At 53.4% G+C, this 22,592-nt stretch overlaps 8 protein-coding genes across 8 annotated transcripts; 2 read left to right on the top strand and 6 right to left on the bottom strand.

Moving 5' to 3' along the window:
• On the bottom strand, positions 1-664 carry AYL99_03032 (hypothetical protein; the record flags this gene model as incomplete). The annotated part of the gene is made up of 3 exons (XM_018834548.1): positions 1-313; positions 365-566; positions 628-664. 3 exons carry the CDS (start codon positions 662-664, stop codon positions 1-3), a joined length of 552 nt encoding a protein of 183 aa, XP_018697172.1.
• A 392-nt stretch (positions 665-1,056) lies between these two features.
• AYL99_03033 (hypothetical protein) lies at positions 1,057-3,833 on the top strand (the record flags this gene model as incomplete). Its single annotated transcript, XM_018834549.1, has 6 exons — positions 1,057-1,232; positions 1,292-1,361; positions 1,413-1,562; positions 1,617-2,414; positions 2,461-2,598; positions 2,655-3,833. 6 exons carry the CDS (start codon positions 1,057-1,059, stop codon positions 3,831-3,833), a joined length of 2,511 nt encoding a protein of 836 aa, XP_018697173.1.
• A 1,261-nt stretch (positions 3,834-5,094) lies between these two features.
• On the top strand, positions 5,095-8,205 carry AYL99_03034 (hypothetical protein; the record flags this gene model as incomplete). The annotated part of the gene is made up of 3 exons (XM_018834550.1): positions 5,095-5,626; positions 5,691-7,297; positions 7,354-8,205. 3 exons carry the CDS (start codon positions 5,095-5,097, stop codon positions 8,203-8,205), a joined length of 2,991 nt encoding a protein of 996 aa, XP_018697174.1.
• A 1,683-nt stretch (positions 8,206-9,888) lies between these two features.
• Positions 9,889-10,784, bottom strand: AYL99_03035 (eukaryotic translation initiation factor 6; the record flags this gene model as incomplete). Its single annotated transcript, XM_018834551.1, has 3 exons — positions 9,889-10,304; positions 10,371-10,683; positions 10,767-10,784. The coding sequence occupies 3 exons, from the start codon at positions 10,782-10,784 to the stop codon at positions 9,889-9,891; spliced, it is 747 nt and encodes a 248-aa protein (XP_018697175.1).
• An 815-nt stretch (positions 10,785-11,599) lies between these two features.
• AYL99_03036 (hypothetical protein) lies at positions 11,600-12,172 on the bottom strand (the record flags this gene model as incomplete). The annotated part of the gene is made up of 1 exon (XM_018834552.1): positions 11,600-12,172. One exon carries the CDS (start codon positions 12,170-12,172, stop codon positions 11,600-11,602), a length of 573 nt encoding a protein of 190 aa, XP_018697176.1.
• Positions 12,173-13,283: 1,111 nt separating this feature from the next.
• Positions 13,284-16,846, bottom strand: AYL99_03037 (hypothetical protein; the record flags this gene model as incomplete). Its single annotated transcript, XM_018834553.1, has 2 exons — positions 13,284-16,433; positions 16,484-16,846. The coding sequence occupies 2 exons, from the start codon at positions 16,844-16,846 to the stop codon at positions 13,284-13,286; spliced, it is 3,513 nt and encodes a 1,170-aa protein (XP_018697177.1).
• A 725-nt stretch (positions 16,847-17,571) lies between these two features.
• On the bottom strand, positions 17,572-18,927 carry AYL99_03038 (hypothetical protein; the record flags this gene model as incomplete). Its single annotated transcript, XM_018834554.1, has 1 exon — positions 17,572-18,927. One exon carries the CDS (start codon positions 18,925-18,927, stop codon positions 17,572-17,574), a length of 1,356 nt encoding a protein of 451 aa, XP_018697178.1.
• Positions 18,928-19,787: 860 nt separating this feature from the next.
• AYL99_03039 (hypothetical protein) lies at positions 19,788-22,442 on the bottom strand (the record flags this gene model as incomplete). Its single annotated transcript, XM_018834555.1, has 2 exons — positions 19,788-22,348; positions 22,397-22,442. 2 exons carry the CDS (start codon positions 22,440-22,442, stop codon positions 19,788-19,790), a joined length of 2,607 nt encoding a protein of 868 aa, XP_018697179.1.
• Positions 22,443-22,592: the final 150 nt, after the last annotated feature.

The following is a 22,592-nucleotide window of genomic DNA, read 5'->3' on the forward strand; positions in this document are numbered from 1 at the left end:
TCAGGGAGCGTTCAGCACGCGGTCCTTCATGTCTTGGTCAGCACAAGGCTTTCCTCCAGCAGGGGCAATCAACCCTACCACAAATTGTTCCAAACTTGCTTCAAACAATTCGTTGTTGACACCAATCCCGCCAGGATGCTCGACAGGTGACAATGGATTTTTGACTACGTACTCGACATAACAATTGACGTAGATTTGCTGCAAAGCTATCCTCATCGAGCCCGACTTGGTGTCCGTGAGCATGACAAACTTCGTATTGGTCGGCGTCTCGTAATAATGCAGTTTGTACTGGGAGGTCCGGTAGGAAAGGAAGCTGTATTCTCGATCAGCAGAGTTGGTCTACCAGGTTGCCCGACCGGCCGACCTGTCATCTTCGCCTCCCAACTTCCGCACCATGTTTCGCAGAGAGAACACTGTCCCAAATATGAGCTTTGCGTCGTCCTCTGCGCTCAACATAGAGCGCGCTTGCGGCCCGCCATTGACGTATGTCTGGGAAGACGGCCTTGAGGTTTTGCCGGTGGTCGAGATTGATGGAGGCAGCCATCGCCTCTTGTAGATGCATTCAGCTGCAACAATCAGACATCTCGGATCATAAGAGGTCAACCTGTAGCCTGAATAATCCCTCACCATGTCTATCGAATATGTAGAAAGAGTAGACCACCATTGTGACGGTGAGTGTGCTGGTTTCCAATCGTCAAGAATTGATGGCTGCGGACATGCACCGAGGGCGGAATTCACTCAGCAGGTCGACCAGAAAGAAACAGTGACCTATTCAGAGGCTCTGAGATAGAACAGAATGTCCGATTGTCGAACGTGACGTTGCGCAGCGTATGACCGGTGGTCACTTGCAGATAGACACTTCAGACTTCCAGCACCAGCCAAGAACGGGCAAGTGCAGCGGAGAATTCATCCACCGATCGACCATGGTCCTCGACCATCCGGCGTCATTCTTTTGCTGGGTGACGGTACCTAACCAAAGCTGAGCTCGTCCGGGCTCTGTATCCAGATATCTAACGGCCATCGTGGGAGGCTTCCAACTCCAATGTCGAGTGCCCCATGGATATCGTTGCGTCGCCTACGTCCACGTCGGCGGAGGAAGCTGGTCGCTTTCCCGGAAGCAATGCATCAGACCAGCCCCGCGATCGACCACAATCACATGTGAATACCCTCCAAGACGGTGCCAACACCAATAACTCGTCCCCCCTCATCAAGCCTCCTGTGGTCAAACACTTGTGAGTCGAAGATACCTACCAATCTACGACGGGATCAAAGTGTCTGACCTCCGCTGTAGGTCCAGCCCCGAGTACAATACACCCTCACGCCATCATCGCCGGAGCCCTTCAGCGGCCAGACAAGTCAAGGTATACCACCTCCGAGACGACTCTACGGGCCTTCTGATCTAGCCTTTGCAGGAATCTCTCAATGCACGATCCGAATACGTCACCAGCAAAGATGACGGCGTCGCAGAACACCGCATCAATCAGTATATTATCAAGCAAGAGATTGGCCGCGGATCCTTTGGCGCAGTTCACTTAGCCATCGACCAGTATGGGAAAGAATACGTAAGGACTCCTGACGGACCAGTCCACGGAGCATTTGCTAACCTGCGGGAACAGGCCGTCAAAGAATTCTCCAAAGCGCGACTGCGCAAGCGAGCACAGTCTCACATCCTCCGGAAACCTCTGTCCCAAAGGCGCCGGGGAGCGTTACAAGGCTTTAATTCTCCCCTGCACCGAAATGTCGGCAATGAGGGCGAACTGCAAGCCAGTTCGATTGACCTGATAAAAGAAGAGATTGCCATCATGAAGAAATTAAACCACCCAAACCTGGTCTCCTTGATTGAGGTGTTGGATGATCCCACAGAAGATTCGCTATACATGGTATTGGAGATGTGCAAGAAAGGTGTGGTGATGAAGGTAGGGCTGGAAGAAAGAGCAGATCCGTACCCCGACCATGTCTGTCGATACTGGTTTCGAGATTTGATTCTCGGAATTGAATATTTGCATGCTCAAGGGGTAGTGCATCGTGACATCAAACCGGACAACTGCTTGGTCACTGAAGATGATGTGCTCAAGGTGGTCGACTTTGGCGTCTCGGAGATGTTCGAAAAGGACTCCGAAATGCTTACTGCAAAGTCCGCCGGCAGCCCAGCGTTTCTCCCCCCGGAGCTCTGTGTTGCTCGACACGGAGATGTATCGGGGCGTGCGACAGACATCTGGTCAATGGGAGTGACTTTATACTGCTTAAAGTACGGCAGAATCCCATTTGAGAAGACGAACATTTTCGAACTCTACGAGGCCATCAAAACCGACGAGCCAGACTTGGGCGACGAAGTAGATGAAGATTTTCGGGATCTCATGAACCGCATTCTGGAGAAAGATCCGCAGAAACGTATCAAGATGCCGGAGTTGAGAGTAAATACTCCCGCTGAGTCGTGTCACACATGCTGACCTGGTCCAGGAACATCCGTGGGTTACGAACAAGGGCACTGACAAGCTGCTTCCAGAAGAGGAGAACACCTCTGATCTCGTTGAGCCCCCCACGGAGGCTGAGATGAACGCGGCCATCACCAAGAATATGAGGAATCTCATGACAGTTGTAAGCTTCGGAGATTGAATTTGGTTGAGAACTTTGCTGATGATCATTTTCTGCAGGTGAAAGCTGTCAACAAATTCAAGTCGCTTGTAGGAAAGGATAAACCGAAGGGTATGACCTCGATACTGGGCGACCAAGAAGGCGCACATTTCTCTCACCCTCCGGGAGCCATATCCAAAGATTCCGAATCTCCTCTCCCGAAATCACATAGTTTCAATGCTTTTGGCCAAGAGCATACCGACGCGCAACCACGAATTGAGGAGCTTTCCCAAGACGTGAACAGGCTGAATGTCCGACCAGTACCTACGCTGAGTATCGACGATACGACAAAGAGCGAAGAGCAAAAAGGTGTCGAAAGAGGCAGGGACATTGGCAGCCCTTCGGGAGGACTGACTCACACACCCACCAACACAGATGACTCGCTCTCCAGAGTTCAAAGCCCAATAGACATTGAAAAGCTCGATCCAATGAAGCTGCCTCCATTCCGATCGCTGAGGCTGCATGCAAACACTACTGACGAGATAGGCCACCGAGGGCACGCGCACGACCCGTTAGAGGACCAACTATACCTTTACATTGGTCCGTCCACATTTTCGGGGGTCAGTTCTGGCCCCGACGACGACAGGACCTTTGTTCCCGGAGACGAAGATGTGCCCATCGTCAGTGAAAGCCCTGGGGCAGCGGACGTGGACATTTACGAAACCGCGTACCGTGACGAGATTGAGCGAATCATGGCTCGAGCCCAGGAGGAGAAGAGGGAGCCCAACGTTTACCTCACGAGACGCGTGGATGCTCGGTTGATGGCCATCAGCGGACTCGCCGGTAAATGGGCGGCGAAGGGCGAAGAAGCCAAGAACCAGATCAAGGACTATACGCAGTTCTCTGCTCGAAAGGCCCGGGTGACCGAAGTCAGCCGCGCACTGCGACAAGCCGCCAGAGAAGAGTATGAAAGAAGGAGGCAGGAACACCGGGAATGGATCGCCGCCGAGAAAGCACAACGAGCACGAGCCAAAGAAGCAGAGGCGTCGAAAGCAAGCACCCCTCCACCCGCGGGGGCTGGAGCTGAAGTAGAAGAAAACACGAGCACGCCCACCAGCCCTCAGTCGCCCGGGAAGTACTCTTCAGCATGGAAAGGTAAGGCAGTAGATGCTGGACGACAAGCAAGAACCTCGCTCATGGGACTTATGGACATGGTTAAGAGCAAGAGCCGAACACGGTCGAAAGACGAGGCCAACTGAACCCGGAGATGCTATCTATCACCAATTGGGTATTGCATAGGAGATTTGGCCCTGGGCCTTGGCTCCATGATACACCATCTAGAGGCGCCAGGCCTGGGACGAGAAGACATGGCAGGGCCTCAATATGTTGTTTTGACGCCTATTGGCTACTCGATATTCCAGCCACTTGGAGGACCACAGGACATACAGGCTGATATCTTGTGGTTTTCCGTGTCTGGTGATACACGCACGATCCCACCATCGAAAACTTTTGTCTTGGGAGTAAACGGCACTGGAGGGTTAATAGACATAGGAAGGGCTCACAGATAATATGGGGATAGACAGGCGAGAGAGGTGGAATTTTGAACGTCTGAGGAGCACCCGACCTCGGCCTGGGGATACATTGGAAGATGGAGGAGGTACACAGAGATGGTGGGGCTGGTGAGAGTGCTACTGCTGCCATTATCGCTTGGATACGGGGGGAGGCATAGTGAATGGAAGGATAAGAGAGACAGCGCGATGCCTTTCCGAAGGGGTGCGACTGTGACCGAGACTGACTGTGAGAGGCGGAATGTCGGAGGCTCGTCTTGGCAGAGAGAGACTGTGAGAGACGAGCGAGAGAAGAGACCTTTCACCCATTCATCATCCCATTCCTCCCATTCTCCCAACAATCAACCACCCTCAGACTCACCCATCTTCGTTTTCTTCTCTTTGGCGGTTTCCTGAGGAACTGCAGCCGGGACTCCCTGATTCTTGGTTACATATTTCGCTGCCTCGTGCCCGGTGTCTGTGGCGCCTGGAGATGATGGGAGGGAGCCACCACGCTATCCTGCCCTCTTGAATGTCCTTCACCCGCCGCCGCCCTATTGCTTTTGCTTCGTCACCTGGTCCCCGGTCATTGCAGAGACAATTCATCTCATTCACTCCTTGAAAGGAAGAGAGACACAAAAGATCACCGTGCGACGGCGAATTTATGGGGTGGTAGACACCTCTGCCCCTCGTTCATTGATAGACCGTTCGGCGGCTCCTCTGCTGTCTCATTCCCACCCTCGAACCTCAGGCAATTTACGCAATTGGCAAGTGCAGCTAGGGAAAACAAGGGCTTCCTGATCATCGCACCTTGAACTCTGGATTGTCCAGTGCTGAATTGCTATCTTTGTTGGAGCTCCACGGTCGCCCAGATGCCCAAGACCCCGTGAAATTTCTGCACCACCTCACTCTGGCGTCGGTTTGACACCAAACCATCCCTGGGGGTCACACATTCATCACAATCGTCTTCAAGATGGGTCAGCTAAGCAGAGATTCATCCCGACGTGCATCTACAGACGAGCAAGAGACGATTGAGGTCAAGCGCGAAGAGTCGGTGGATGCAGAGCTTGCCCACGAGCTGAGCACCACCCGCGTAGCCGCCATCAAGCATCACAGCTCGGCGAGCCCGTCGGCTTCACCTTCTCTGGAACCGGCCCGGTTAAAGTCCTCACGTTCATCCTCTGTATCGACATCTTCTTCAGTTCGGCTTCGCGCCGCTGATCCTGACACGTCAACTGCCAAGAAAGAGCCGAACGAGGCGAATGGTCACCACTCGACCTCCACCGCGCCCGTCAAGCCTGAACCCAAGGAGCCATCAAAGCCCGCAAAGACCTCCCGGGCCACCTCTAAGCTTCCCCCTCGTGTCGCTCCTCTCTACGACCACCTCCCCGATGCAACAAAAGAAGCCACCTCGACATTCACTGTCATTGATACGTGCACTTACCAAAACAAATATCTCGGTTACAGCGAACATGCTCTCGACTGCGATTGCAGCGAGGAGTGGGGTGAGTCTGCCGCCCATTTGGATCATTGATAATTCTCGCAGCGGCTGATTATGTATATATCCAGACCCGTCCACCAGGCAGAATCTTGCCTGTGGAGAGGATTCCGACTGCATCAACCGCGCGTGTAAAATGGAATGTGTCAATGACTGCGGCTGCGGTACCTCGTGCCAAAACCAGCGGTTTCTCAGACGCCTCTACGCCAAAGTGTCCATCATCAAAACCGAAAAGAAGGGCTATGGTCTTCGCACCGACGTCGATTTGCGACCCCATGACTTCATCTTTGAATACATCGGCGAGACCATTCCTGAAGGGACTTTCCGGAAGCGCATGCGGCAGTATGACGACGAAGGGATCAAGCATTTCTATTTCATGTCTCTGAGCAAAGGTGAGTTTATCGATGCTACGAAGAAGGGAAACCTTGCTCGTTTCTGCAACCACTCTTGTAACCCCAATTGCTACGTTGACAAATGGGTGGTCGGTGATAAATTGCGCATGGGCATCTTCGCCGAGCGCTATATCAAGGCTGGGGAAGAACTGGTCTTCAATTACAATGTCGATCGATATGGCGCCAATCCGCAGCCCTGCTATTGTGGCGAGGCCAACTGCACCGGTTTTATCGGAGGCAAGACCCAGACCGAACGAGCCACCAAGCTGTCAGCCGCGACTATCGAAGCCTTGGGTATCGAGGATGATGATTCATGGGATACCATGGTTGCGAAACGGCCACGCAAGAAGAAGACGGCGGAAGACGACGAGGACTACGTGGACAGTGTCGAAGCCAAATCTCTAGACGTCGATGGCGTTACCAAGGTCATGGCCGCACTGATGCAATGCAAAGAGAAGTGGATTGCCGTCAAGCTCCTGCAACGCATTCAACGATGTACCGATGACCAGGCGTGGCACCGAGTCGTCAGATTCCACGGGTACCAGATCCTCAATTCGCAGCTCTCGGCATGGCGCGATGACGAGAACATTATTCTTCAGATTCTCGACGTCCTTGACCGACTGCCCCGGCTCACGAGGAATAAAATCGTGGATGCCAAGATTGACAAGACCATGGAGTCTTTAACCAATCATTCTGACGAGAGAGTAGCGACCCAGGCGTCAGCGCTGCTGGATGCGTGGTCGAAGCTCGAATTAGCGTACAGAATACCCCGGAAGAAGAGGGAAGATGCTTCCACACCCGTCAAGACGGAGACCACGCCATTTGAGCGGAGAGAATCTGCCCAGGGACGAAAAAGATCCAAATCGAGGTCGCCATCTCCGCCGAGAGGGCCTGCTTCGATAAGTGCGCCCTCCGGCCCACGGTCACTCCAGCGACCGGGATCCTTCTACTCACGTCCCCCCATACCTTTTCATCGTGGGCCGCCTCCATTGCCGCGAGGCTGGTTTTCGGCCCAAGACAAAGGCAGGACTTATTACTATTCTGTTAACGGGCAGACCACATGGGCCCGACCGACGAAACCCGCAGAAGAAGCCCCTCCCCCACCGCCACCGAAACAGCCATCCGAGCGAGATGTGCTGAAGAGTATCATTGAGAACATCGTCACGTCTCACGACAAAGACACCAAAAACAGTACCCCGGACACGCCGGAGCCTACCAAAGTGAAGAAGGAAGAGAAGTGGAAGTCGTACGACATTGAGAAACAGAAGAAGCTCTACGAGAACACTGTAAGCATTGCTTTGTCTTCCGCATCATGGGGAAACTGTCTAACCAGCTGGTCTAGCTCTTCCCCCATATCTCACACGTCATGAACAAATACAAGCACAAAATTCCCCGGGACGACCTGAAACGATTTGCAAAGGAGATCGCTAAAAAGCTAGTGGCCTCAGACTACAAGGCGGGGCGAGTGACGGATCCCACCAAAATTGATGAGCGGCAACAGAAGAAAGTGAAAGAGTTTTGCAAGCAATTCTTCGAAAAGGCTTACCAAAAGCACAAGAAGCACGAGGCTGAAAGGGCGGCGGCAAAGAAGGAGAGGAAGAAGGGCCCAGGAGACGGTGAGGGCGCCGTGGCGTCACCTGCTCAGTCCCCTACCATATCGCCTCCTGAAGCAGATGCCGCCTTGGATAATGAGGACATCAAAATGTCGGATAATGAAGACGGGGACGCAGATGCTACGCCCGGTTTCAACACCCCATCCGAGCCCAATGGAGCTGGGACGTTAAAACGGAAGCGTATCGAGACAGAGGACCTCGCTGGGGCCGGAGCCGAGGACGAACGAGAACCGATTGGATCCCCGGTCAAGAGAGTCAACGTGGAGGCTGAGACGCCACCACCCCCGCCACCTCCTCCTGCGCCGCCAGTAGAGACGCCGCCCGACAGTACACCCCGCGACGGGGAACATGAAGGCGCTGATGTGGAAATGGGCGGCGACACAGACATCTACGCGGACACCAATTTCAAGGGAAAGAGCATGGCGGACGTGCTCGCCCAGGCGCAGGCGGAAGATGTGGATGACGGGGATGACGCGGAAGACGTGGTCATGAGGAATGGCATTGGCCCGGAGGCGGAGGGGGCGATTAGAAATCCCATGGTCGATGATCAGCCCGTTGACGCGACAGAGGCAGGCGGATAACAGCTATGAGCACGGAGTCGAGGTTGGAAGTTTCTGCATTACTTCACGAGCGTACTACCATTGCAAGGGGGGAGGATTCTTGGAGCAACTTGGACATTTTTGTGTACATCAACCTGGTAACTCGAGGATCGAGGATCAGAACGGTTGGCGAGATCGTCCACAGCGCGCGGAGAGTGACACTGCTGGGGTTGACTGATTGAGTCTTGGGGGTCACGCCCACTGTCGTCCCATCCTTCTAGGGATCAAGAAGGTCTTTTTGCTCTCTTTCACATTTGACCACAGCGTGTGGGATACTAGCCTAAGCTGTTCTGTGTAGTTGTAGGAGCACACGCTAACCAACGACCTGGTTGATATAATAGCTACACGAGAGAGAAAGAGAGAGACAAAGCGACGAAGTTCTCGAAAGGCCCAAAAAGTACCCAAGTTCTAAACGACTGTGGTCGGGTTTTATTCACAATCGGGATCTCTTAAATCCAGTCAGGCCAGAGAGGGGTAGAGACAGAGACAGACAGAGATGGATGATGGAAAGCGAAGAGAAAAGAGAAAAGAGAAAGAGGCTCCCATGGATGAATATGATATCTCGATCGAGGATCGCGCGATGAATGTTGAAAGGTTAACTTGACTTGTTGAACGGTGATGGATGCTTGGTCCCTGAACTGACTGGCCTGATCCTCGAGGCGATGTGCTGTGTTGCTGCGATATTGATGTAGCCTTGAGATGACAGACAGACAGACAGATCTCAACGGAGTCTCAACTCTCGACCGAGTTTACCGAGTCATGTAATCAATCAAGCTCTGGTCGACGGAGGGAGGAAAAGACACTCACTCCATGGATCAATCGCTGCTGCTGCTCAGACTCTTCCTATGAAGCCCCGATCTCGGTCTATTTCTTTTTTTTCTTCATCATCATCATCATCGTCTTCTTCTTCTTCCTTCCTTCCTTCAGTTCCCCCTCAATCATCACGTCCTTTTGGGGAGCATACCGGGCGAATCATGCCTTTCTGCCCTTTTCCTTGGCCTTGTCCTTGTAAAGTGATAAAGGCAGGCCTCATAAGTCACGTCGTCAAGTCCCGTCTGTCCGTTCCTTCATGGAGTTGGCTGAGTCGTTAAGCGATTCGTGGGGGTCCCGAATCAGGAGATGTCGGGATAGAGAGCCACCAACCAAGTAAGTTCGCCGCGCTTTGAATCTGCTCTGCCACTCGCGCTCCTGCTCGTGCTCGTGCTCGTGCTCTTGCTCTTGCTCTTGCTCTTGCTCTTGCTCTTGCTCTTGCTCTTGCTCTTGCTCTTGCTTGTGACACCTAGCTCGCAAGCTTCGGTAGTGATCATTCCCGCGCATGTGGCCTTCCTCAGAAAAGGCCTACATCGATCCTCTTTTTTTTGCTTCTTCTTCTTCTCTCGTCTTGGAATCCTTTCTACACTCGCTGCCGAGGCAGATCTCATCAGAGGTTGCGGGAATATGCGGGATGGTATGTAGAACCTCGTCGCTCGAGATAAGTATTTTTTTTCCTTCCCCTCTAATCGCCCGAGGTGCGTCGCCGCCCGTTCCCTCATCTGCGACTGATTCATGAAAACCAGTCTGCCGCGAGGGAATGTACCATTGTTATCCGTGAGCCAAGTTTGTTGATAATGCCAATGTCCGGTGTCCCATGGGATACGTGCATGTGTCGCAGAGCGGTAGTGGCCGTCAATAGAAGCTCTCGACAATGCTCTCTTTGTTCGCCTTCATCCTGGCGTCCAGGCCGCCGGGTCCGCCTTCGCCCAGTCTGAAGACACTCTCGATCACACTCAGTTCTGTAGCTGTGGTATCCATGCCGGTCACGGCCAGCCAGTCGTTGACGACCATGCCGGCACCGACGACGGGGCTGCCGCGATTGACACTGCCCGCGACGAGAGGCACTTGCAGTAACGAACTCAGCTCGTCTTGGTCTTGGATGCTCGTTTTCGGGTGCACGATGCCCCCTTGGTTCGAGAGGGACATGTAGGAGCCCGTCAGTACGTTGCCGGCGATGGTTTGGCGGAAAACCTCAACGCCGAGGGTGTCGGCGATGATTTCCTCGGTTTCGCGTTCGAGGTCCGGGTGGACGAGGGCGACATGGTCATCTGCAAAAAAAAGATTAAAATGAGATGCGAATGCGCCATTTTCGCAACACAGAGCACGCCACTCACTGCAACACACGACGTTCCCAAGCGCCGATAATCTCTCCTCTATCCTCTCAACCTTGACCTCGTCGGGCAGAGTATTCCGTATGTGTTGTAATTCCTGGTCAGTGGTGGACGTGGGGACCAGCAGGCCCTTCTTGTTCCCAGAGGTCAGGCGGCCTACGATGCGGGTGCCGGCGATGGTGCAGTGGGCGATGGGGATGAGGTCGGCGAGCTCGGATTCGAAGATGGAGTAGAAGTTCTCCGAGGCCCCGACGGCGACGAGGCAGTAGCTGTTGGTGAGGTTGGCGAAGACGCCCACTTCGTTGGAGTTCTCGAACTGCGGCGGTGAGAAAATGTTAAGAGACGGGTTTGGGCTACGGGTGACCAGCAGCAGGGAGGAGGAGGACGAGGAACATTTACCTGTGCTCGGACCGCCATTTTCACTCAAGAGGCGCAGTTGGTGTCAAAGGGAGATAGAAAAAGAGGGTGGAAGATGTAGCAGGAGGGGCTAAATGATAAATAAAATAGTGAGTTGCGGGGGTCGGTCTGGAGTTTGCTTTCTTGTGCTTCTTTATATGCTCTGCACGGCAGGCGTTGCTGTTGTTACTCAAGATGCTCTTTCGTGTGTCTCGGTTGGCAGCGAGGCTGATCGAAAGCAAAAGGGCACACACTGAGGGTTGCCAAAGGTCCCGGTGGGAGAGTTGTGAATCATTCAAATGGTGTGTATGTAATGGTGCATGTCGCCCAAGAAGCCACCGGTGTGTGCGACGTGATTTTTCTTCCAATCACCAATCACCAATCACCGCCAACCAGTCGCCACAGCCACAGGACCGTTGAACGGGCCAAGCGCGCACGGAGGAGTCATCGCCATCGTCATCATCACCCATTTATTTGATATTAATTATCACTTCTTCCACTTGCCGTTTACAGTACGTCTCGTGCGCCACCAACCCAAAAGGATGAATTCAAGAGTCACAACATGGCAAAAGGGCCAGACTTGGTTCTGATATCCCCGCTAGACTACGGATCCTCTGGGAACAAACGGTGGGTTTCAGAATGCATCCATCAATTTGTCGGAGCCAATGCAAGGGCGAGTCAGAGATCTATATCCTATCGCTGCAAGACCTCGGATATCCATCCCCTTTGCATCCGGACTCCCTCGTTCTCTCTCTGTGTGTGTGCCTGAGGATAAATACGTATAATATATATACTTCACCAGAGTTTCCTTTACCGGCCACCATGGTATCTAATGCTCACCCAGAGCACAACGTCAAGTTGATATTGACCGAGTCCGAACAGGTCCTCATGCCCTGAAAGTCGTCGTTGGACTTCTCGTACACGTCGTTGCAGGTGGTGTCCCCGGGCGCACAGGAGGCGCCGTGACAGCTCCGGAGAGCCAGGGTGGGATCCTCGGGGTCGTCGACGTCCATCCGAAACCCCTCGTTGACGAAGGGGGCGCCCGCCACGTTGCTGACGTCGAAGTACGTCTGGCCCTCGTCCTGCTCCCACGCGTATTCGAGCTGCGTGACCAGCGGCGTCGTGGCCGAGGGGTCTCGCGTGCACATCATTGCAACGCCCGTGTCCGGCGGGTAGTCGAGGAAGTAGCTCGTCAAGAGCGCGCCGGCGGGCTGGTTGACCCAGGTCACCGCTGGGCGTGTGGGTTGCGGCGTGGGGTCGTCCGGCTGGTATCCGACAACGATGGCGCACCACACGGCATATGGACAGTTGTGCACTACGTCAGCACGAGCGTTGACGAGCTCGAACTGACCCAGCCCAACGAGGAGAATGAGAAGCATCCCGAAGCTCAGACCAGCGAACGACTGCATTCTGACAGAATGTGAAGTCCTTGTCGTCAATATACCTATATCCTGGCTCTGGTCAGACCATATCTCAACCTCCCTCCCCTCTGCCCACTTACAAGGTGTGATTTGTCCCGTTAATGAGCTGGACTCCGGTGTTGTCCTTGTTACTGCTCCCGCAACGTGTGGTATGGCGGGAGGATGATAGCTGTTTGGCTTTAATATACCGACGTCCTTGTCGCTTTGTTCCCCTTCCCCTTCTGGAGACGAATGGAATGCCGAGGCGAGCACAAGACCGAATTTATTTGTTGCTGATATCGTTGTCTGTCGTTATCGATGCTTTCTTTCTGTATGAAGAGAGCAGGAAAGGAGAAACCCATCTCAGAAACCTCGCCGTCTCGTGGGATGTATATATAGAACCCAAAGTCGGCATTCACTGCTCTCCCCCAGGGGCAGCATGACCACCCGGTACAGCTGATGCTTGCTCACATGTTTCCCAGCGCCCCGAGGGACAGGGGACAGGTAAGTGTTACCGCTTCTTGCCGCTCAGACTGGATGGACACTTGATTATATAACAAGTCACCGACGGGGGTCGCGTGCCCGTGTGCGTGTGCGTGTAAGCGCGTGGGAAAAGGGAGCCAGTTTGTCACAGATTCACTGGGCGGGCACAGGAGGAGTGAAAGATAAAGAGATAAGGAAAGAAACGATGGAAAGGGGGAAGACGCAGACAAACAGTGCCGCACCGCGACGGGTCGATCTGAACGGGGACGGCTTGTCTAGGCCTGTCCTGTTCTGTTTGCAAAGGAAAAAAAGAAAAGAGAACACAAACAAACCGACTTGGCTCCCTTCCACTCATTCTCCTTGCTTCTCAGAAGGGTTGGACGGATGTGTTGTTTCCTTGCCTAAAATCAAGGATCAAACACACATATATGCTTGCAAATCCAGTCACTGTGTAATGAGATCGAGCAGATGAGATCGAGCAGATAATGTGTACCAGCAAGCAACATCTGACATTACGTGGGATATATATATCTCTATATATCTGAATTAGTCCGCCTTTTTCAAGGGGGGAACCTGCAATGGTCTCATAGAAAAATCGTAACATCGTTGACCCGCCAACAAAAAAAAGCCATACAGCTCATTCTTCACAGATTCCTCTATCCAATGCCGCAAGACTGGCCTCGTATCGGCCGGGGCTGTGATCGCCGAACATATCTCTTCCAAATCTCAGCTCGCCAAACCGCCTCTCCACATCCCGCACCAGTTTGAACTGCACTCTCGTCGCTGGTCTGCCGAGCGCCCGATACAGCTTTTCTGTACGGTCATCTTTCGAGTCATCAGGCCCAAAGACAGCCTCGCGCGCCACGTCCGGGTCCAGTCGGTCGAAGACACGGGTCGTCTCCACCACGAAGACTTCGCCAGGCGGAACCAGTTTATCATTCACCATGGCGGCACGGAGAGTTTTGAGTGCTGCCCATGCCCATGTATCTTCGCCGAGGCCATCGCCTGCCATGTTTTCGGGCGGAGGCGGTCCCCTGGGGTTGTTATAGAATGCCGACTTTACGGCGCTTTTGAGACGACTCCAAACCCGGGTCTTGAGAGCACCAAGCGCGTCCGTCGTGTCGTGTTTGAGGTGCAGTGCGACAGTGCGGAAGTCGTGGAGAATGCCCAGGGAGAGGCAGGGCACAATGTCAGCGTGGTTGACAATGGTCGTAATGAGGCCGCGGGTGGCCACACGGAGCAGCTCGGACATGCATGCGGGTGTGCCGTAGGCGTAGACGTGAATGGGACGCCCCGCAGGAAGATTGATGGGCGGGACGTAGGAAGTAAACGATTCGCTGGTGGATTGATGGGTGAGGAGTTTCGGCTTGCTGCCGGTAACGAACGAGGTCTTAGACTCGTCGAACGACGGCTCCGCGATCAAGATGGCAAGGATGGCCGCAACCGCACCTCCCAGGGAGTGTCCACAGAGGATAAAGCCGTAATCGGGATATTGTTCCAGTGTCGCTCTGATGGTGGCCATCATGCGGCTTCCACTACCGCCCAAGAGTCGTCTTGCCGATGCATGAATGCCTTTATGGACTTTGTACCGCTGGCCTTGCCACAGCAAATCATCATAATCGCACGTCATGTCAGTCAGAACGTCCTCAAAACCAAGCGTCCCGCGACAGGTCAAAACCACAGCTTTGGAGTCATCGTCGATGGAGATGAAATGGATCAGTGGTGATATTGCCGAGGGAGACCAGTCAGTATTGCCAGTCACACCTTGTGGATCAAAGAAGGATGACAACAGAATGGTGTCGGGAGGCAAGCCTGTGTGGCTGGAAAACGAGCTGTGCTCGTGGTGGACGTCAAGGGTCATGAGCTCCGTCGACTTGCTAAGCTCCTCTTCTGCGGTTGTGAGACCCATAACCCGCAGGAAATTTGCACCATATGAAGCAGATGCGAATCTTGCAAATCGTCGAACTGTTTTGACAAGATGACGGTCCGGGAAGATCCCTGGCACCTTTCCATTTGTGATGAGGGCAGCCAATATGCTATGGTCCTCATATATCGATTTTCGAGGTGCCGGGGTCTTCGGCGCTAAAAGGATAGCTTCCGTGGAATCCTTCGTCGCCATCGAATATAGACTCGGAACAAAAGACCTGGACCGTCTATGATGGATGGTGCCCGCAGCTGGGTCGACTCTGGCTTCGGTCTCATCTAGTGCCAATCCGAGTTCCGATCTCGTCTGGGTCAGCCCGTTCACCACTCGAGTGCGAGTCCGTGTAAACGTGGGGGAGCCCGGTCGACTGTCGTGCGAGTGGACAGAATATGTTTCCGTGGTCTGCGAGACAATAGAGTCTCTTCTCCTGTCGTGCAATGCAAAATAGCTCGTTGATGACTCGGTGGCCCGGTGTAGACTCGGACTCGTCAAGGGGGTATGACCATGGCTCAGCGAAGCATAAGTTCTCTTCGGCGTGACGTCCTCACGGTTTGTCGAAGGCGCACGAGACCTGGGTGGCTGCACTGTCATCGAGGCCGATGGTTTCCGTTGCGGCGGTGGTGCTTTTTGGAGGTCTTTGACCGCTGCTGACGACTGACTTGGACTGAGCGTTTTCAACGCTTTCTTTATGACCCCACCCTTGTCGCTCTTAGCCACTGGAGGTGATTTGTCCTTTTTACCTCTGACGAGGGGTATTCGACTGGCACCGCTCGTATGGGAGGAAGACTTGCTTGAGTTAAGAACTGGGCGGCGGCTCTTTTTCTGATTTGCAATTGGGCCCAGAAGCTTTGGGGGAGAGGAGGTGGGTGGTGAAGAGGACTCAATCGCCGACTCATCGCGGTCCGAACTGGAAAAAGTGCCGTTGTCTATCTGGATTGGTTCATCCACGATAGAGATTCGTTTCGGGGCGGTCCTCATCATGAGCAAGTCCTCGGCGTCAGGGTGGTCCTGGGCCAGCCCGTCATGGCCTGTTAATCGCAATTGTTCGGCTGAGGACGGCTTCTCTCTGCTGCTCGATCTCTTCAAAGCCGTGCGGAATATGACGGTTTGATGAGGTCCGACGTGGTTGCCGTTTGTTGGGCTTTCATGGTTCAGCCGTTCTGCGACCATGATGGTCCCTGGCGGAGGGTCAATATGAGCCGTCTCAGTATCGTATATCTCGACTCGAATCGTTTTGGCGGTGATGGTCTCCGATGTAATGACGGCACGAGCCCCAGAAGGTATTTGGCTCATGATCCGCTCACGAATTTCTTCGTCAGTAAGCTTGGTCTGGTTGTCGGCTGAGAGTGCAACCGATTGGGCTTCGAAAGTCGTGCCCCTTTCCAATGCCTCAAAGTCATCATCGCCATCTGGAGAAGTGAATGTCATGGGCGGCGCGCCAGCATTGGCGTGTATACTGATCATGCCTTTTTTCCTTGTCCCCACGACGTCGGCTCGGAAACCCTTGTCGTCAATGACAGCGTCCCAAATCGTTTCTTCACCGCCAGCATCCCGAAAGTCCAGTTCTGTCTTACGCCTCCCCCACCTCTGCAGCATCACGAATCCGATGGTGGCAACGATGAGGTCCAGGTATGTCACCACCTCCCCACTTCCACCCACCTCGGGCTTGTTCAGTTCATCCCTGATCAGCGTGATGATTGCGGCGACGGCACGGGAGGATTCGGTAGAGCCGAGAATAGCATTGAGTGTCGCCAGCCCTTGGATGGATAGACCAGAGATGGAATTCATAAAGGCTTCGGTGAGGTGAAAGCCGGTCGAGGCAACGAAAGAGGTGGTGGAGATGGTCGAATGCAGCGCAGAAATCTGTGAGAATGTTAGTCCCATGCTCTTCAATACCAATTCTTCCGACGCACACTCCTCTCCAACAGATTCTCTGCTTCTGCCCGTCCCAATTCGCCGGTGCTTCGCGTAGACACATCTCGTCCTGCAGCGACGAGGATAGACTCAAGTGCACTGCGACTGACGGCTAGTGTCTTGAGCGTAGCTTCTCTGCCGGCATAAAGTCCCCAACCTCCGACTTTTGTTGCACCCCGAACATAAAAGGAGGTCAGGCCGGTGACGCCGCTCACAATAGCAGCAGCTGGCGCAGGCAGAAGCGTCCGTCCTTGCTGCGGCTGCGCAAGAACGATTTCCTTGGGGACATCATCGTCCGAGTCCCCAACAATTTTTTCATCTTCTGAGCCCGATGCATTCTCTTTATTCGAACTCCAAAGCATCTCGCAGGGCAGCCGGAGGAGCAGGCAGAGAAGGCGGTGTACAGGGTGCGACGAGTGACGGCTTCACGTCGTGCTCCATGAAGGGTCGAGGGCGAAAGTCAAAACACAGTCAGGAGGGAGAGAGAGAGAGAGGAAGACGCGACAGGGAGCAGGGAACCAGGCAGCATGGAAAGGGTTGGGAGGATGCAGGTACGCGTTCGGGTTCCTGGCTTTAGAGCGGGCATTTGCCAATGATAGAAAATGATGCGGTGGATGTGGAAATCCGACTATGAGATGGCCAGGCGACGCTGAATTGGCCGCCATGACGTTTTTTCGCACATGTGAAACTGTTGATTCCATAGCCAACGCTTCATAACAAGGCTCCATGTTCCTCCAGCACATCCAGACCACGTTCTTCCACACGATTGGAGTTCGAGATAGAACAGCGGCCAATCTGGAATGGGGCTCCATTGGTGAGGGCGTTGATACCCCTCTCAGCAGGAGGGCCTACTTTTTCACATGCTCGCCAACAGCAAGACAACGGCGATTACAAATATACAATATCAATGTGATTCGCCCTTCTCAGGGACGTGCTCCCTGGGAGCAAAAGCCATGCTAAAAATGCTATCCAAACGAGCGCCATGCTGAAAGTGCCATTCTGAAATAATAATAATAATAATAACATTGTTGTTAATTCACCCCAGGTCCAACATGACCACGTCCCCTCCATTGTCCACAAAGGTCTCCTAAACACCGGGTATAAACTTCTCCGCCGGGATGGCGCCTTGGGCCTTCAGCTCCATGAAGTTCTTCATGGCTGAGTCGTAGTCCCAGTTGTTGGCTACCAGGCACTCTTCCACGGCAGCCAGCCGCAGTTTCGTGTCGAAACTAAACTGCAGGCCCATCTTCTCGCGTTCAAGCACTTCCGCAGGCTTGTCTGCCTGCGGAAGGCCGAACAGCGAGTCTGACGGAATTTCCGGATGGGGCAGGCGGCCGGTCACCGCCGGTACCGCTGGTGCCGGTACAGGCTGGGGGTTGGCTTGGAAGGGTGCCAGTTGTACAATGGGCGCCGTGGGTTGATTGTCGCCGACGGGGAGATTGTTGAACAATGTGAGCTTTGGATACCACTGGCGCAGAGTCGGCAATGTATCCGGGAGATCGTTGACGGGGTTCCCCTGCAAGATCAAATGCTCCAGATCCCGAAACTGGTTCTTCCAAAACTTCAACGAGTCCATGCTCGCAAGTTTGTTGTGACCAAGATCGAGATTTCGAAGGCGCGGAAAGGTCCTTGACAGGGACATGATTTGTTCGACGGATTCAAAACCGTTGTTGCTCAGGGTAATGCTGTGGACGGACTCGTCACGTTTGCTGGGGGTTTCGAAGATTTTGGTTTTACAAAGGGTAAAGATAGCCTCGAAGACTTTGGCAGGGTCTGAACCGACTATGCCAGGAATTTGTAGGAGTTCGTCGTCGGCACCGAGAGCATTGAGACTTAGGAGTTTCATGGAAGGATCGTAGCGTTTGCGTAGGACAGAGATCATGGTATTTTCCACTTCGTTCGTGAGAGGGTCATTTTTGTTGGTATCTTGGGCACCGAAGCGGGGGCCGTTTCGAGGTTGGTTGAAGTGAGCGTTTCCGCCTCCTCGAGGTCCGCTGGGTGGTTGGTGGTGACGACCATGTGGTGTAGTGCCATTCTGGCCAAACGCAGATCTTGCTGGTTGAGATTGCTGAGATGAGGGTAGATGATTTTGAGACCGATCATGAGCCTGATTTTGCTGAAATCGATTGGTATTGTTGGCGGGAGATCTGGAGTCTTCGACCGTAAGAGTACTGCCAGCCCACTGGAAATTGTTCAGATGGTAGAATCGATCCTTGTCGTTTTCATAGACAGTGATAATGAGGACATTGTTCGCTCTGCCGACGACCTTGCTTGACAAGATTTGTCGATCCCCGGACTTCTTGCGGAGGAATACCAGTAGCGAGGCAACTCCTTGGTCTGGTGTGGATGCCAGTTTCGAAGTTGTCCATCCCTTGATCGCAAGATCGCGCGTGGCTGCAGATTGATTGCCTTGTGACGATTCCCCGAATCTACCGAATGCCATTGTGAACGCTCTGACCCGCGATGGCTGCGGGAACAACGGCCGGTCAAGTGATTGATGCCGCAGGTTGTGTTTCAAATGGCGTAAGTAGATGGTCCGTGTCTTGAAGACGGATCTCGAATTTTGATTTGTTGAAATGCGAGCGTGAGTCAAACGACTGTGCTGATTGTGCTCTGGTGGAGACCTTTTCAGCAACTCTCCGAAACCCGTCCAGCACCTAGATTCTCTCAATCACCGAGTTGAAGGCAATGTCTGCTCATGTACCTGATCGAAATCTGGGGGGATTGAACGAGGCGGGTATTTGGCGGGATGTGGCTTGAAGATTTGTATGTGGCGGCTTATTTAACCAAAAGGTATGTTAAGTATGTCCAAGTAACACAGCCAGATGGTGAATGTCGAGAAGATTAAAACGGTGCCAGCGAGAGCAAGTGAGTGACGGAAGACGATATGTTAACAAAGAAGATATTGAGAGATCAATAGAGTAGACAAAAACACTGAAGCTGCCTCCTGCGAAGGAACAAGGGAACTTTTTGTAGGCAAAGTGGCAGACTCGAGCAAAAAGGCGGAGGCCCACTTGTTCGTCAGGCAGCCTCACGTGAAATACCGCTAGCCTGTGTTAGGCATGGTCAATTACCAGGGCTTGGCAAGTTGGCACAGGCCTTCTTGTTCGGCTGCTGTTGCCATTGGTCGGTTATTATGGTCATCGGCCATTATGCTCCTGGTGGCCCCTGTTCCATAAAGACCTCGAGGCGCAAAACAATGGATCGACCCCCTTGATCTCACAATGGACATGTATTTATGAAAGCGTCGAAAGCCGTGAGCTAACTTTTCAGTCCGTTGTGCTGGTTCGTTTTATACCTATCCTATCGGCTGTTGGCGCGGTCTTCGGGAGGAGCAGGGCTCGTGGTTTTACTACTTCCAAATCGACCTATACCCCCAAACCCGCCCAGGTCCCTCTTGAAGAATTTTCCTAGGTTTTTCAAATTCTCGTTCAGCTTCGCCCCAGCCTCTGCGCCGGGGAACCCGCCATCACCAGCAGTTTGCAGGCCTGTGGCGGGTCCACCGGGTGGGGGACTTGTTGCTCCCTCTCGAGGTGTTCCCAGACCGGGGCTACTGAACCGGTCGATGATCGCGTTCCCCAGTCCAGAAGCGTCAAATTTCATGTTCGATGGAATGTTTGCCGTGCTCAGGGACGCCGCCGCAGAGTTGCCCAAGGCAGAAAGATTGTGGAGCGCACCTGCTGGTGTGACCACAGCTCCAGTGGATGATCCTGATGCTGAAAGATTAAGTGGAGTGAGCAAGGGCGACTTCTCCACCAGTGTATCCTTGTATCGTGGGCTGAACTTGTGCATCTGAAATAATTCAACCAAGTGGTTTTGTTCTGCCTTTGCGCGGATTCCTTTCAGTTCGAGAATTTTGCGAAAGTTGACCTCTGACAGGTCGGCGATGTGGATCAGGTATGCCTGGACAAGGGCTTCCGGCGGTGATGGTCGAACTTGCAGAGTCTTCAACAGCGGCTCAATCTTGCCAAAGGCAGCAGCAACCCGTTTGAGGTAAAGTGGCGGGGGAGTCCCAGGAAGTATCTGGTTCAGGATGTTCTTGATCTCGTGAGTGTCGAGCAACATCTGCTCAGCTCCGCCTTCCGAGATGGGCTTACATTGAGCAATGTTGGCAAGGTAAGTGGACGCGAACAGCTCAACAAGATTGTCGGCGAATGCTCGCGCATACTGCTGCTTATGTAGCATGCCCAGGATCTCACTGGAACGGTCTCTGACTCGGTTCTCCAAGCCTTTGATGTAGGCGCTTTGATGTTCACCAATTTCAATTTTGGACCAGGACGTATTTCGCATCTCACGCCAGCTGGGTTCCAGGTCAACTTCCACACGGCGGACCAAGCCTCGGACTGCCGCGCTCGCTATTCCCATAAAAGCATCCGCTTGGCTTTGCAAATCGACTTTGTCCTTCAGCCCTTCATCTATGCGACTTTTGATCTTTTCTTCAAGAGAATTCGAAGTGTGGAAACAGTAGTCCGCCGTGTTAAGGACTAAGATCACGTCTTCGATTGTTGGTATTCGAGAGGGGGTGCCACCGGTCGGCTTCTCCGAAATATAGAACAGCAGTACTTGCTGAGCATATTGATCAAGATAGCGGCCAAATACCCGCGACAGGTCGAGCAAGGGCTGCCCCGTGGAAAGCTTCGCGCATTGCGCGAGGGAGTGTCGATAGAAGTTGAACAACTCAGTCGAAGAAGCAATGACGTGTTGTGAGGAGAACTCCTCGTCCGCAAGTTTGGTCGGTCGCTGTCTGTATTGCGGTATCAGACCAGCCAGCTCCTTATCCTGTGCTTCCACCCACAGACTCAGATACGGCTCGAAAGCCTCGGAGATGGGCTGGCCAAAGACTGGAGTGTCACTGGCTGACGCCATCGTATCGATTGACGTTCTGGAGGTCTGATTGAATCTCCGTTCCAGGCTGTGCTCAAAATCCAGGGTTTGCTGCAAACATGACAGTAGCAGCTGGACATCAATGGTCTGCCCGTTGCGGGTGGTTCTTGAGAGGATGCCCTTATAGTCTTCCCGCGTTCCTTCAGCAAAGACGTTGGCGAGGATCTCGTTAACCCGCCAGTGTGGAGGGAAGATGGCGGCATGGTCCTCGTCGTATATCTTCAATGTCTTTTTGAACCATGCGTACCTCCGATCAATATTGTCGAGCGATCCTGCCTCCTGGTCCCCCTTGAAGATATGCCGATACTGCCGAAGTTGCGTGTTGCAATACCAGGTGGTCAGCCTGGACCGGGCAGAGTCGCCGAGTGCGTCGACGACCAGACACGCCTCATGGAGCAGGCCTCGTTTCTGAGCCACCTCTTCCTTGCTGAAGGTGATCTCAAAGTCCTCGCACACCTGTTCTAGCAACTCCCGCTGTATATCCGCCACATTCCTGCTCAACGTCGCAATCTGATCGATCGACCGGTAGGATTTGAAGTGCGCCATGAGCTGGATCACCGCCTGCAGCAGTTGCGCACATTCTCTGTATTGCCTCGTCTTACTCATGGCTCGCAGCTGCTCGTAGGCGGTCGTCAACATCTGCAGTCTCTTCAGTGCCGTCATCGACAGCGTGAGATTCTTCTTTGTATTGTCCAGCTGCTTGATATCCGCTGTCATCTCGGTGATATTTCGTTCCGTTCGCAGTGCCCGCTCTCGGACGCTCTCAATGCGCTGGAATAGCTCCGCCAGCTCGGCCTTTGAGACTTCCATGCGCTGCAGGCATTCTGCGTTAGACTGGATCTGTTCATCTTCGAGAGCCTCGATCTCGTCGTCGAGGTCATCCTGGTATGCCTGGAGGATTTCGAAAGTCTGGCCAACAGAGGAGAGGGTCGAAGGGTGTGAGAATATCTGGTCGAGGTGTTCTATAGGATCATAATCGTCTGTCCGCAGTCAACACAAGAGCGTAGCCGTCACCGGACTGAGGTTACCGGAATCTAGCAAATCCTCCTCATGCTGAGCGCCATTGACCGGCATGTGGGCTGCGATAATGGGGAAGCCGGTCCTTCGTGGGTTGTTCGACTGGCCGGCAATCTTGCACCTGCCTTCAAAATGCAAGAACACAAATGGAACAAGGCTATAGCCAAAGCACAAGGCGCTGGAAGGGTGGATATAGAAAATGTGTCG

Source organism: Fonsecaea erecta (genome assembly GCF_001651985.1).
Source record: "Fonsecaea erecta strain CBS 125763 chromosome Unknown Scaff2, whole genome shotgun sequence".
NCBI lineage: Eukaryota > Fungi > Ascomycota > Eurotiomycetes > Chaetothyriales > Herpotrichiellaceae > Fonsecaea > Fonsecaea erecta.